General features: G+C 29.1%; 1 protein-coding gene across 1 annotated transcript in view; it reads right to left on the minus strand.

Annotated features, from left to right (window-relative positions):
• Positions 1-13,466, minus strand: part of Droj2 (DnaJ heat shock protein family (Hsp40) member A4-like) — a 29,377-nt gene extending 15,911 nt beyond the window's left edge. Inside the window, exons 1-4 of the mRNA XM_075375549.1 lie at positions 13,308-13,466; positions 7,625-7,790; positions 4,278-4,575; positions 2,698-2,882 (exon numbers count right to left, since the gene is read on the minus strand). Coding sequence (XP_075231664.1) covers positions 2,698-2,882; positions 4,278-4,575; positions 7,625-7,756 — 615 coding nt within the window. The 5' untranslated portion in view covers positions 7,757-7,790; positions 13,308-13,466. The remainder of the gene's footprint in view (positions 1-2,697; positions 2,883-4,277; positions 4,576-7,624; positions 7,791-13,307) is intronic.
• Between the last annotated feature and the right edge of the window lie 2,181 nt (positions 13,467-15,647).

The raw sequence follows: 15,647 nt of genomic DNA on the forward strand, positions 1-15,647 counted from the left end.
AATTAAATGGAATATTAATATAATATTTTTAAAAAAATTTACTGTCAATAGTAACAGTAAAAATTTACTGTCAGTAGTAACTATAACTAGAGAAAATTATAGCCCTCATTATACATATATGTTTAAAACATATATATGTTATATATGTTTATATGTTATAAACAACAATTATACATATGTTTATAAAAGTAATATATTTAAACATTATTGTATACCAATATTATGAAGGTGTCTTAGGCTACAATATCTTGTTAGTTACTAACAAGGACAAATTATCTTCTTTTTTTTTATTCTATTAAAAAGCATTTTTTTTCTGCAATTATAAAAACATTATTTCTAAGTAGTAATGAAATATTTAAAAAAATGCAAACTGTATTAAATGAGTAAATGCAATAATAAAATAATCCAATAAATTAAAAATTTCTTTTTGCTACAGACAAGTCATCAGAAGTAATATGACAATTGATTTATAATAATAGCAAAATGAATCATGGTACTATTATCTTGACTCTCCAATTATGTGAATGCACTAAATCCTATTAATGTAAATTCTATAAATCCTATCCTTAGGATATAGAGAATTTTTTTATTGAGTATTTGTAATAAATTAAGAGTTATTCAATACCTAAAGACAAATGGCAACAGTGAAAAAACTATTCAATAGAATAAACTGAACTGTCTGATGTTCAGTTGGCACCTACAACAGAGAAAAATGTCACCTATTCAAAAAAAAAAATCTATTATTATTATTAAAATAAACTAATTTAAAATATCTGCTCTATAAAAAACATGTACCTTGGAAGAACATACAGTAATAAGATCTTTATTTTTAGAGGTTGTAAAACTGACCAAAATTCTCTCATGGATGTGGAGACTGGTGGAAATGTTGACCCGATGCTTTAGAAAATTACATTAATGATTTTTTTCCCCATTGTTTGTTTATCGCATCAACGAATGGTCATTAGCTACTTACACGGGATAAGAAACTGAAACATGAATAACAAATGGGTAACAAATATTGGAACACCACCGCTAGACTTTTCACTGCGCACACAGTATTCAGTAAGGGATCTCAAGTAAGCAAAACCACTAAATTAAATTCTTCATCCCATTATCACCGAGGAACCAACCACAAGCCTTTTAATGTATTTCTTCTGGTTGATTAAACCCTTCACATCTGAACGCAGGTGTGTGCATCTCTGGAGATTGAATATTTACCATCTGGAGGATACGTAAACAGGACCCACATTACCATTCTGCTAGGACCAATTTAAAAAGATGCCTAAGAAGCACAACAGTTATACACATATACAGACAGCTTTGTCTTGGTATTCATGTAGGTCCCAGTACATTGCAGCATCCTCGGGAATGAGCACACGGGATGAGGCTGCCAACAGAGCCGCAACAAATTGCAATCCAATTAGAATTAACATGAAAGAGCAATTTCATGAAGACAGTCCATATCAAACTACAAACTCAATGAAATAATTTCTGACTGCTGAGTCCTCCCACGATATCCATGAGAACATGACTCTTACATGGCATCCAGGAGAACGTCTTCGAGACACAGAAAAGACAGTCATCCTAACTTGGCTGAGGATTGGATACACAAAGCTAACCCATGCCCATCTATTTGGCTCTCCTCAGCAGAGCTGAAAAGAGCCAAATAGATAGGTGTGCAATGTAAAATGACCCGTAAATAACTTACTCAGATTAATGATCTTAACCGCAAGGATAGACATAAAATTTCTGAATTACTGAAATTTGTAATGCGAGTATTGGCAGTGTCCATTCAATTATCCATAAGATGAATTGCCACAAATGTGTTCAAGGTGGGTTCAAAGACAGTTGATTCAAATCACATAGAACCTGAATTCATATTTGTATTGAACTTTAAAAAATAGTATTTGGCAGAATGCATAACTTAAGTGATGTTTTTTTAGATCGCCTAATAATGTGTGATGAATCTTGGGATTCATTGTTTTGAGTGCGAATCTAAATGGAATGGAAGTAGAGTTCATCTGGCATGAAAAATTTACAATCTATACAGCAGCTGGTGTGACGTGATGCTAACAGTATTTTGGAATAATTAAAATCTAATTTACTGCAATTGTCTGGAAGAACAATGTATGATCAACATTGAGTACACTGTTGTGAAATGGCTGTCCATAACTATTTTCTTCACTTTCTCAATTCTGTTTTAGGTTGTTCGAGGTGCTGGGATGTCCAGGGCACTTTTATCTTCAATGTTTTTACAGCCCTCCAAATGTTTGTTGTACCATATGTAAACACGTGTTTTATTCATAGAAGAACTGCCAAAAGCTACAATCAATATTTCCAACATTCTGGTGCACTTTATCCACTTTTCAAGCAAAATTTAATGCCAATTGTTTGTTCCATTTTTCTACAGATTAAAAATCAACAACTATAACAATGTGTAACCTTTTAAACAGCCAACAATAAACTAAGCATCCAATATGGCTACTAATGTAAGTATACGTTAAGGAAAAGTGTATAACAAAAAAAAGAAAAGAAAAACATTATAACAATTGGTCTTATAAAGTCCAGGAAATTAAAAAATTCCACATATTTTTTGATAATCCTCATATACATTTTTTGATGAAGAAAAAAGTAATATATATACAAATGCTTTAATGGTTCAGATCCAAACTAACTGTTATATATAAAGATGTATACCTTTTTCCCATTGCATTGCTTGCATCTATCTTTGGCGTTAATACGTTCTCCTTGACCTTCACAGTCGCTACACCTACACTGAACCTGTTGTATCATTGATGGACCCAACTGGTTAATCTGAATTTGCATTCCAGTTCCACGGCATGTTGTGCATGTATCGACAGCACCCTTTCTGCCTCCACGTCCTATTTGAACAGAAATTGCAATTAGCTTATATCTAAAAGATAAAAATCACATTTTAAATCACTAGCCATTTGGTGAAAAATTACACAACCTGCTGTTGCACAAAATCCATTAAAATTATCCATTTGGTCAATGTTATCAAGATCTTCGTAATTAAGTAAATTGTTATCAGTAATTTAAAGAAAGTGATCATAAGAAAAGATTTGACTCGCATAATAACTCATTTTATGAGCTAAAACATCACAAATCACTTTAATAAATGAAATGAAAATATTTTAAAAGCATCAACTACAAACTTTCCTTATTCATTTATTCTATTTAACGAACAAAATTAGAAAATAAAAGATTGTATTCCAATTCAATTTAAAGTCTTTGTAAGTATACCCTTTTACCACCAAAGGTAAGATTACTTTACAGGTAATGAAAATAAAATTATGTACATACTATTCTAAAAAAACAATATAATAATTACAGTAACTATAAACTAAAATGTGTTGAATAATTACTCTTTAGCAGTTGAGTTTACAAAATTTTGTTTAATTTTTCATCTACAGAATAAATAATATTGTTTATGTCTTAATTTGGCATGCTTAATTTTATTTTTAAGGTGAACTTCTGAATCATCAAACAGTTTGTTTTATTAGATTAACTTTTTTTTTATTTACATACTAGTATTAAATTTTAGCATTTCTAGTTCAGATTTTGTTCAGCTTGTTTGAACTATGTTTCACTACTACCAGTTTTTTTATGTCACAATATTTCTGAGCGTTTCTAACTGTGATCAATGCAGTACCCCAATGTTTTTGAAACATTTAGTCTTTCAGGCTTTAAGTTTGTATCGGAATTAAAAAAGAGGGTCCTGGATATATCATACAAATCAGAATCGAGTAGTTTTAAAATACTCTTAAAGAAGTGTGTCTATACCTGATAACTTGATTAAATATTTATTTACTACATACATAATGTATACTGCACATTTACTAAAGCTCGCATATTAAATTTAACCTAACAATCTTAAGTGAATCTAATTTCATTCTTAACCCAATTTTGCTGAAATTATTATCTAAAAATGTGTATTACCACTTGTAAAATGTTGAACTATGAAATTTTTGGTAGTGTACTGTATAACTTGTGATCATAACTAGGGCGAAAGATGTTTCATACAAATAATTTCAATTGTAATGAATAACTTACATCCTAACTGTGGCATATTCCAAATTTCATAAAAATTGGAGGTAAATCCATAATTTTATAGAATTACATACTTTGAAACTAATTTCATAATTCATATTAGCATAAATAAAGATTTAAAACTACAACAAAATGAATGTATTAACATCATATTTTAATATTGCTCCAACTAAAAACAAAATTCAAAAGAGATTTAATAAATATACCTTCACATTTTTCACAGATAACATTCTTCTCAAGAGCCAGTTTTCTAACAGCACCCTTGTATAGATCCTCTAAGGAAACATACAACTGATGAAGAACATCTTTACCTCTCCTTTCCCTTGGTCTACCTCTTCCTTCTCCCATAATTGGCCCAAAGAACATATCAAAAATATCCATTGGATTAGAAGCAAATCCTGCACCACCTGTTCCTTCTTTCAGGGCTTGTTCACCACCTCTATCATAAATTGCCCTTTTATCAGGATTTGAAAGAACTTCATAAGCTTGTGAAATTAGTTTGAACTGGAAAAGAAGTATAATATTTTATAAACATGTATATAAAGCGACTCATAACAATAATATTGATTGTAAATCCTTTTTTTTTTAATTTTTTTTTTATTATCAGTAAGGTTTAAATTAACTTCTTATGAGAAATCCACAATGAAAAAAGCTGGGAATGAATTTTCACAACTTTTCTGACTACATTGGTCAAGCTATGGAATCAATTTTTATCAATTCAATCATTTAAAGCTAGACCTTATGATAAAAAAATCCCTTTTTATTGAAAATAACCAAGATTATGATTTTTTCACATTTTTATGTAAAAATATTTATTTTACAAATTTTATAAGCAATAGGTATGTTGTGAGATGGACTTACATTTAAAATAAATATGGGTATCTTGTGAGATACTTTAAATTAAAAATAAATATAACAATTTTTTCTTATATTAAAATATCTTTTGTTACCATAGACCACTGGAGTGAGACGGGCAAAAAATTGTTATGGTATTTTGAAGGCCTATTGATGTAGAAAATATAGATGCAAAAACTTCCATTCTTTTCCAAAGCAAGATATAGGTAAAAAAAAGATATATATACATAAGTAATTTTTTAGGAAGGGGCTGAATATAGAATAACATTTTTTTGGTAATAGGCTATCTGATAAAAAGAACTTCTCTAAGAAATTTTTTTTGCTGAGTGCCCCAAATTTGAAATTTATTTTGGCCAAAAACACCCATCCAGGGTTCCCATTGAATTTTAGGATTCCTTTTTTCTGACTTTTACTGACCAATTTAGTAAAAATTTCCTGACTCTCATTAATGTTATGCTACTGCTGTATAATCTGCAAAATACAAACAAATTTCATTTTTTTTTTTTTAGAAATTTGACTTTACAATGGGCTATGACTTAGACTGACGTTTCTTTGATATCAATGAACTTCTTTACATCATCCAAAATCAGCAAGGCTTACTCTAAGCATTTCACACTAACAATCAAGTCTTGAAATTTATTATTTCCTGTGCTGAGGTAAATAGCCCAACACACCGTGCTGGGCTATCGTTAATTAACAAGTAATGATCTCTTAAAAAGGTATGAATATTTCATTTGGCAAATTCAATCCCTTGTTTTCTCGGCTCCATTTACAACATGTTAACCATTAATACAAATATTCAGGAAACACTTTTCTTCTTTCTTTCACGGCACTCCTCTATCAGCTGATCACTAAACATTTTTAAAAAGCCTAAATTCATATTTGGTCCATCCATAGATATTTGTAATAGTTTGTTTTTATCTAAAGAGGAAATAGCTTCTACAAAACCATCGTGAAGATGTTGGATAGTGGACTTTCCCAAAAATATACAGTTATAATACCTTGTTTGTACTTTACTTTGCATATGCATCAAAAAGTCAAATGTGTCCACTGACCTGCTCTGTACAATTTTATTTAATGCTTCATCAAAAACAAGGCATCACAAGGATACAGCTGATTTTACAATATTGACACTATACAACTATCAGGAAACAATTTAAAAAGTTGCACCAATTATATCTTTACATGAACTCAAGGATAATTTATTTTGTAAAACACTGAGAGCCCACACAATCTCTGCTTTAGAAACACAGTCTTCATAACAACAAATAACAGCGTTGTCATTTTGCGTAAATGAAGTCAAGTGTCATTTGCTGCTGAAATGCTATTACATTGACCAGAAGAACCAAGCAAAGAACACACAGATTTATCACAAACACTGTTTTCACAACTGTTGATCAGAGTTTTAGTCTGCTGCGTTGAAGTATCACTGGAAGATAAAAATGTTTTCAGTGAAGGCTGAGAATTCTTTAATTTTATTTCGTCATGTTGCATTCCTTTAGTGTGCAAAGTAACTTTCTTTCAGCCCATATTGCTCAGTCCAAAATGTTTTCTATACACATCACAAAAAACATGATATATACCTCTCTACCTCTTTTCAACTAACTGAATTCTGGGAGTAAGTTTATATCTAACCACTGGTCACTAAACTGAGTCTTTTTAGATGCCATTTAAAAGCAATTAATTACACCTAACAAACAATAAAATAAAATTAATGATTGTTTGAGAGAAATTCCTAGAAATTTCCTGTTTTTCAGGAATTTATATTTAAATTTTCAATTGTAATTTTTTGTTAAAATTCACCACCAAAAAAATTAACTGCAATTTGAACTACTCCTTTAAAAAAAAAAAATTAGGAAATATAAGTAAGAACAGGACGTTAATGGCTGTTGGCATTACTTAAAAATACTTTATTAATAGCAAACATTATTAGATTTAATTCGGTAACAAAAATGCAAATCTCTGAAAAAGTTTGCAATTTTTCGCGATTTTTTCTAAAAATTTGTTTGTGATATTTTCTGCCTGTGGGAACCATGCAACCCTTTTTCCAATTTTTGAAAAAATGTAATACATTCAGAATATCAGTCAACAAAGTCCATGGTTATAAGATCAAATACAGGTCAACATACATAATAAGTACATATGGACAAACATGTTTCTGACTAAAATCATTTTTTGAAAAAATTTAATACATTCAGAATATCAGTCAACAAAGTCCATGGTTATAAAGATCAAATACAGGCCAACATACATAATAAGTACATATGGACAAACATGTTTCTGTCTAAAATCATTTTTTTTTAATTTGGGAGCATTGAAATAATTCTTTTTTTTTTGAGATTTACAATTTATTTACATCTATATTTTTTGTTAAAATTTTAAAAATCTCGAGGCACAAAACTTGAAAAAAAGACCCATTTTTTTTCTTTTTAATGACAGCTGCTACAGAAGCATATATTGCTATAACCAGGAAAATAACAGCAGTTTAATCTAGTACTTAAAAGGAGCAACATTTACATTTGTCTTAAGCTAGATTGATTAATATAACAATATAAATATATTTTGATAAAGTAAACTTCATTTAATAGGCAGACGGACACAGACATATCCTTGAAATTTAACTTTTGATTATAAATTTTATTTTCTAAACAAAAAAAAAAGACAGTAATTAGCTAAATAAATCAAACTATGTACTTACTCTTTCTCCTTCATTTGGATTTTTGTCTGGGTGATACTTTAATGCCAATTTTCTGTAAGCCTTCTTCAACTCCTCTGTTGTACAATTTGGTTTAACACCCAATATATCATAATATGTAGTTTCTTTGACCATGTTTACTTACTTAGCAGATATCAAAGTAAAATAGCTGAAAAATACTCGTAGATTATAAAATTTAATTTTGTTTAGTAACAAAGATTACAAAGAAAAAACCTGATATAAAATTTATTATGCATATTTCATGAGATGAAAAGATATTAGGAAAAAAATACTATAATTGTTACCCTTAGCATAATAGTATACAAATTCACTTAGTGGCAAGCCGTAAAATTAAATAAAAGAAACTAGAGGACCATGCCCTCATGGCCACCTGCAACTGCAGTCCAATTTTTTTTTTTTACAAAGATAATAAGTACATTTCTTTTTAGATACAATTTTTATACCATTTTCTCATTTTAATTTTCATCTTCCTAGCCGCTTACATTAGATGGCTCAAACCTTGAGGTTAGAAAGTGATAATTATCTATTATGAACAAAGTATGGGAAGCATTTAAATACTTTTTAACACCTGACAAATATCAAACTATTAGGCTTTAGATTAATTATAGTATTTGTCACTGGTTTTAATTACGAGTAGCGAAAACATGATGTATGTATAGCATTAAGGTATCACGTATTCCGAAAGATGTTCCTTCTTCACCAAATTAGTTTATGAATTATTTTTTAATAAATCATCAATAAAATCAGGAGCAGTTTTATTAAAAAAAAAAAAACACCTTTGCAAATTAAGTTGTTTTACAGAACCAAGCTTTTAATGTAATCACACTAATTACACTCTCCAGAAACAATTCTGTTAAATTTAGAACTACATTTACTTGAAACATTATGTCAATAATAAAATGTCAATTTTTCCATTCCCTTTTGACAATGAATGCTTTAAATTGACCAAACAAAAGCAGGTTTTCTCATAATTTTACCACTGAAAATTTGTTCACAAATTATATGAACATCCACAATTAACCTTAAATTATGAATCAACAATTAAAGACTTCACAGGACTAAATTGGATTGATGAACATCACCACAATAGCTGCCAGGTACCTTTATTTTTTTTTCCTGTTTAGCCTCCGGGAATTACTGTTCAGGTATTACTTCAGAGGATGAATGAGGATGATATGTATGAATGTAAATGAAGTATAAGTCTTGTACAGTCTCAGTTCAATCATTCCTGAGATGTGTGGTTAATTGAAACCCAACCACCAAAGAACACAAATATCCACGATCTAGTATTCAAATCTGTGTGAAAATAACAGACTTAACTAGGACTTGAATGCTGGAACTCTCGACTTCTAAATCAGCTGATTTGGGAAGACGCATTCACTGCTACACCAATCCATGGGTTACCGGCCAAGTACCTTTCTTTTTTTCTGTTTAGCCTCTGGTAACTACCGTTTAGATAATACTTCAGAGGATGATATGTATGAGTGTGAATGAAGTGTAGTCTTGTACATTCTCAGTTTGACCATACCCGAGATGTGTGGTTAATTGAAACCCAACCACCAAAGAACACCGGTATCCACGATCTAGTATTCAAGTCCGTGTAAAAATAGCTGGCTTTACTAGGACTTTAACACTGGAACTCTCGACTTCCAAATCAGCTGATTTGGGAAGACGCGTTCACCACTAGACCAACCCGGTGGGTTACCTACCAAGTACCTTTTTTCTTTTTCTTTTTCCTGTTTAGCCTCCAGTAACTACCGTTTAGATAATACTTCAGAGGATGAATGAGGATGATATGTATGAGTGTGAATGAAGTGTAGTCTTGTACATTCTCAGTTCGACCATACCTGAGATGTGTGGTTAATTGAAACCCAACCACCAAAGAACACCGGTATCCACGATCTAGTATTCAAGTCCGTGTAAAAATAGCTGGCTTTACTAGGACTTTAACACTGGAACTCTCGACTTCCAAATCAGCTGATTTGGGAAGACGCGTTCACCACTAGACCAACCCGGTGGGTTACCTACCAAGTACCTTTTTTCTTTTTCTTTTTCCTGTTTAGCCTCCAGTAACTACCGTTTAGATAATACTTCAGAGGATGAATGAGGATGATATGTATGAGTGTGAATGAAGTGTAGTCTTGTACATTCTCAGTTCGACCATACCTGAGATGTGTGGTTAATTGAAACCCAACCACCAAAGAACACCGGTATCCACGATCTAGTATTCAAATCCGTGTAAAAATACCTGGCTTTACTAGGACTTGAACGCTGGAACTCTCGACTTCCAAATCAGCTGATTTGGGAAGACGCGTTCACCACTAGACCAATCCGGTGGTCTACCTGCCAAGTACCTAACCATGTCAAACCCCACTGAAAGTTTAGGTTAAGTACAATTGCTACCTAACAAAATTACAATGGTTTAGAAAACAGATTTTGAAAATATTTACAGAAACAAGAGGGTGGAATAAATCTGTTTGGATAATGTTGCCCTTTTATTGTCAATACCATTTCAAAGATTGTAATGAAAATTAAAAAATGGAGATCAAAAATTTGGTATATTTAAAACATCTGTAAAGTATAACTAAAAATGTTCATATTAAATAACAAGCACAAAATCTTGGCAATGAACTGAATTACTTTATTAAGTACTTTGATATTAAGTAAAACATCTTCAAGAATATTCGTTTAAAGAAAATTAGATATTATCCTCCTCATATTCAACATTTAAGATTGGATAAATTCTATTTAATCAACCATATCCTCCCAAAAAGGACAAAAACAAAAATCAATAAGATGCAAAATAAATCTTAACCATCTGACAGATAGAATAAAGAATCAATTTATACTTTCAAACAAATTCACTTATAAAATTTAAATGGGTTTTAAGATGTTTATGGCTGAATTCCAGTGCCCACACAATGAAGACATAATTGTACAATAAAAATGTAATAGCTCATCATAAAAGTGGGTGGATTCAAGGACAACTAAAGCTAAAATGAACATTTGATTCTTCATACTCACAGATTTCCTAATAAGTAAAACAAATCAATAAGCATAATGAAATAAATAAAAACAATTTTGAATATTAAATTATTGCAGCTACATCTTGAACTGCTAATTATTAGTAATGTTTTTCTGAAATATTTGAAGTATAACATTTGAGATTGACAAAATTAGTAAGAAAGAATAAAGTTATTTTTTTAAACATTTAATTAATATAACACAAAACGATTAATTTTCTTGAAATAAAAATTACAGTAACCACTCTTTATTGTGAGCACTTTATAATAGTGATGGCATCTTGGTGTTTACAGATGTTTCAGAGAATCTAAATGAAATCGTTAACTTAGCAACATTTAAGTAGACGACACAATTTCCAAATCAGCTTGGAGGAGGCCTATATGGCTTATTAATAATTAAGAGGTGAAAATGAATTTTCTTTACATTTTATGGTACAAGGAGTATGAAAATATCACTCACTTAAATTGGGGTTTCTTTTTACATATATAGGTCTAGAATAAAATTTTATGCCTTGAAAATCTTCAATATTACTAGATCAATTCTTTGGAAATCCGCTAAAAATCCTTTAATGTATTTCTTTCTTTTTTTCCCTAGCTGATGTTTGTATTTGATCAACCCCTAAGTCTGTATGCTGCTGTGGTTGCCGATGATTTTGCTTGTCTGATTTCATTAACAAGACTCTTCCATGTGTGGCAATCCATGGCCATTGTCCAGGCCTCATTAAGGTTTACAATGCGCTTTTTTTATATCATCAATCTGCTTGATTCAATGTATTTACAGTGAATAATACAATATAGCTAAATCTATATTTGGCAAATAAAAATTTCTGAAGTCTATCCTTGTAAGCATGACTTTTGTTCACAAATGTAATTGTGTACATATATTTTAAAAAGAAAAATACCAATATTCATTGCACGATTTTAGAGTGTAGTTATAACAAATTGATTTATGAGGGATAGAGTTTTCCTTCTTAAATTTTTTTTGCATTTCTGCCTTAATATCCAGTGTCTGAAGTGATGTCAGACTTAAAAGAGTGAAGAAACTGTATAAGAGTTAAAAATAGCTCATAGCAGAAGGAAGGAACTAATTATCTTAGAATATAAATGAGTTAGAAAATAACTAAATAATGTATAGAAAATAACAATTTGAACGTACATGCTTTGTCCAGTTTTTAATATAAATCTAACTTTAAAAAGTTGTTTAGAAATTTATGAAAAATCTAATTTAAACAAATTATAATTTTTGATTCAGTCATATTACCACTTAAACGGTCATAAAAAAGCAATATATATAAAAAAGCAACATTCCTAACATCTTATAAAAAACAACAGAATTAATCAAATACAGATTTTTAATTCCAAAGCAAAAAAGGCATCTTGTTTCTAGTATTTTGATTAGCATTCATACCAGTATATCAAAATGTTTTGCAATACATCATTATGTCTATTTCATATATAAATATATATATTTATTCTGTACTTTGGCTGAATAAAATAACACACACATATATATATTACTATTGTAAAATACTAAAATTGGAAAATGTTAATTATGTCACAAATCGATATAGTTAAGATAGGAGCTTCCTTTGCATGCTCTTCAATAAAATAATTACCTCAGTGTCAATAATAACTAATTTGTGTAGTTTAATCAAGTAATTATAAACCAAACACAAATAAAATGTAATAAATAAATACAAATCAAAAGTGAGACACAAAAATGTTACTATTTCTTGGATTGAAAACAACCTACCAATAGAACAGATAAAAACTTGAAAAATCAATAATTTTGCACCCTTAAAATTGGTAATAAATATGTTGCACACATCATTTATAAAATAGATATATACACCAACTAATGAGTTTACACAATTAATTATAAAATTAATCGAGAAATAACAGGCTAATGCCCAGACTAACCAGGCTTGGCATTTTTACACCAGTTACACTTTACGAACAAAACTTTTTCGTCTTGTTTTACCCAAGCTTCCAATAATTTTTTTTCTATCAAAAGTAGTTAAAATACTAAGTAATTTTAGTATTTATTTGTGTTTTGATTTAATATAATTGAAATAAAACACATTTTGGAAACTTTCAATTCTTAACTAAAACATTATAGAACAGCAATAACAGAAACAATGCATATTACCATTGTAATTGTTAAATTCAAATATACTTTACAGGTCTGTACGTAAAAAAAGTCAAAACTCAGCATTCGATCGCAGAATGCAACAAAATCGAATTTAGTAAATACGCAATATTTTCATTACCTGCAGTCAACATATAATATACTAATAATAGAACAGGCACATCACTGTAACAAATATATTTGAAATTCTATAGCACTGTATAACTACAAATAATAAAGCCAATATCAATCAGTAAGACTTTAGTTATAAGTATCTAGTCGTAAAAAATTGGTTTACTGTATATAATATTTATAATTCAAACTACTGTTCACAATCAAACTTTTAGCAGACCTAACTACCATAAAAATACAATGTGCTGAGTAACCAATACGGAAATTACAGTTATAAAACGACAGGTAAAGAAAGTCAATTTACATGAAATAATCAGCATGAAACAAGTAGATGCAACATAAAATAAAAACTAATAACTAAATAATAATATTTAAAACTTACCTTAAAAATACACGCTCTGCTTCAGACAGGTATTATTTTCAAGTTTTAACGTTTCCACGGAACAGCGAATACTAAACTAAAATAAGTTGTCTCAAAGATTCTAATAGCCGACCTGTGATGGAACCTTCTAGAAAAGAGAGACAGACCGTATATTGACCAATCATATGAGAACGTGACGTCATTACTTAAGAGAAAGATAAGTTTTTGGTTTTTTCATCAACATTAATTCGGTGAATTAATTAAAAGGTTGTAATTTTTAAGGTAAAAAAAATAAGTACAAAGGTATAAAAATAGCTTATGAATTTAAAGAATATATTTGAAAAAAATAGGTTTTAAATTTAATATTATATTAGCAGATTTTTAAAACGAAACTTTGGTATAATAAAATATATCATTACGTAAACATAAATTTTGCTTTACTTACTTCAAGGTAATTTTTATTTATTTTTTAAGTTGATATAAAGCTTTTTGAGTAGTACACATAAGAGTGATTAGTGAAGAATAACGTGAAGCTAGATAGATAATAGTCAACACTTCAATATTATTGTACATCTATAACACACAAGAAATAATTTCATACAACTATCCTAGGTGTTAATAAATAATATGTTAATCTTACATTTACTTCTGTTCGATAAAATTTTATACAAAAATCATCTGTTCATTTCTGGTTTGAAAAAATGTGAAAACCAAATAAGAACGTAAATGCAAAACAAAAACCAAATTTATGTAATCTTCCTCTTTATAGATGCGAAGCTTTCATTTTAATCTATCTGTTTGGAAAAAAGAATATTACACATGTATGATTTTTAATTTATAATTTAAGTTCTTTTTCGAAAAAAAAATTAACTTACATTTATTTCTCTCAGAGTGCGTTGGTAAAGTAGTTTACTGCTGTTACTGAAATAAATAATTGAAAAATGAACGCAACTCGTACACCAGTTACTTATGATGGCTTTGCAATTAATGCAACTTGCACGACTTTTTCAATAAATCTTTCATTAACTTTTTTTTAAAATAATATTTTCTGCCTTAAATTATAATTTAAACATAATTATAAGTTGTTCAACAAAAATATACTATTCATTTATTTGTACTTTTGCATTATGTGTAAAATGGTAAGCCTGGCTGAGATTTGAACTTTTACAACACAAAAACCATCTGGTCCACTATTGAATATCAAATTACTGAAAATGTGGTGAAAGTGCTTAAAAATGTACCTATTAAAAATGTCATATCACTCTTTAAGATGCAATAATGAATGTAATTTATGAAATACCAAAACTGTGGATTAGTAATGAGGCTAAGGTGCTCTAAATAAGACTAAATCAGCATTGTATACCAAGCATATATTAGATTTATGCAGTCATTACTACTTAACTTGTTTTACAGTGTACATAAACATTGTCCTAATGTTGATTAAACTGCTTTGCATTTTGTTAGTGGAAAACATGTGAAATATTCAATGTTTTTAGTGTTTATGAACTATAATTTTAACACTTAAATATTTAATATTTTCACAGTTAACTGCATAGTTTATGTTTGAAGAAATTATTTATTTTTACAGGATATCACTCAACTGTAGTTGAAGTATGAGAAATGACATTTTTAGCAAAGAAAAATTACACACTGAATTATTAAGCCTGTACCTGATTTATCAGATACAAATTGTTTAAGCTTTCACATACAACTCAGCTTGTTCTAAACTTTCTTTTCTAAAATACTAAACTTTCTGTTTATATATTAAATTTATATTTGTAGTTTAGGTTGTGATTTACTATACTAAAAATAATTGCCTGAAATTACACATACATACCTTTAAACAATTTATTAATACAAAGATTAATAAATATTTATTGCAATCTAAATTTAAGTCAGTCTTAGATGTTTGATTATCCTCAATTTACTTAATAAGATTTACAAAAACCTAAAAGATTAATTTGTATGAAATAAAATTTTAACAAAGGTTAATGTCCTTGAAATAACATTGCACAATCCACAAATTTTGGAAACATTGCTGCACTACTACCATAGTGTAGCATTGTTTCCAAAATTATATAAATAGATGACAGTTTTGATAGAGAGGGATATGAATGAAATGTTTTAAGGCTCAGAAAAATAAATTTGTGTTTTAGAGTTTCAAATTAATTGAAAGATTAAGTATACATAAAAAAAAAAAAAACACCTTCACAAAATTTAAGATATTAAGAACAGATCAGAAAATTAGTTATACACATTAATTTATTGGAATCTTCAGGCCTGTTCTGAACAATATTTTGACTATACAGTTGTCCAGACACTTAGTTTTATTATATTGTTTTGTTTTTTAATTTGTGAATT

The sequence above is a fragment of the Lycorma delicatula genome, chromosome 9, assembly GCF_047948215.1.
Source record: "Lycorma delicatula isolate Av1 chromosome 9, ASM4794821v1, whole genome shotgun sequence".
In the NCBI taxonomy this organism is placed as follows: Eukaryota; Metazoa; Arthropoda; class Insecta; order Hemiptera; family Fulgoridae; genus Lycorma; species Lycorma delicatula.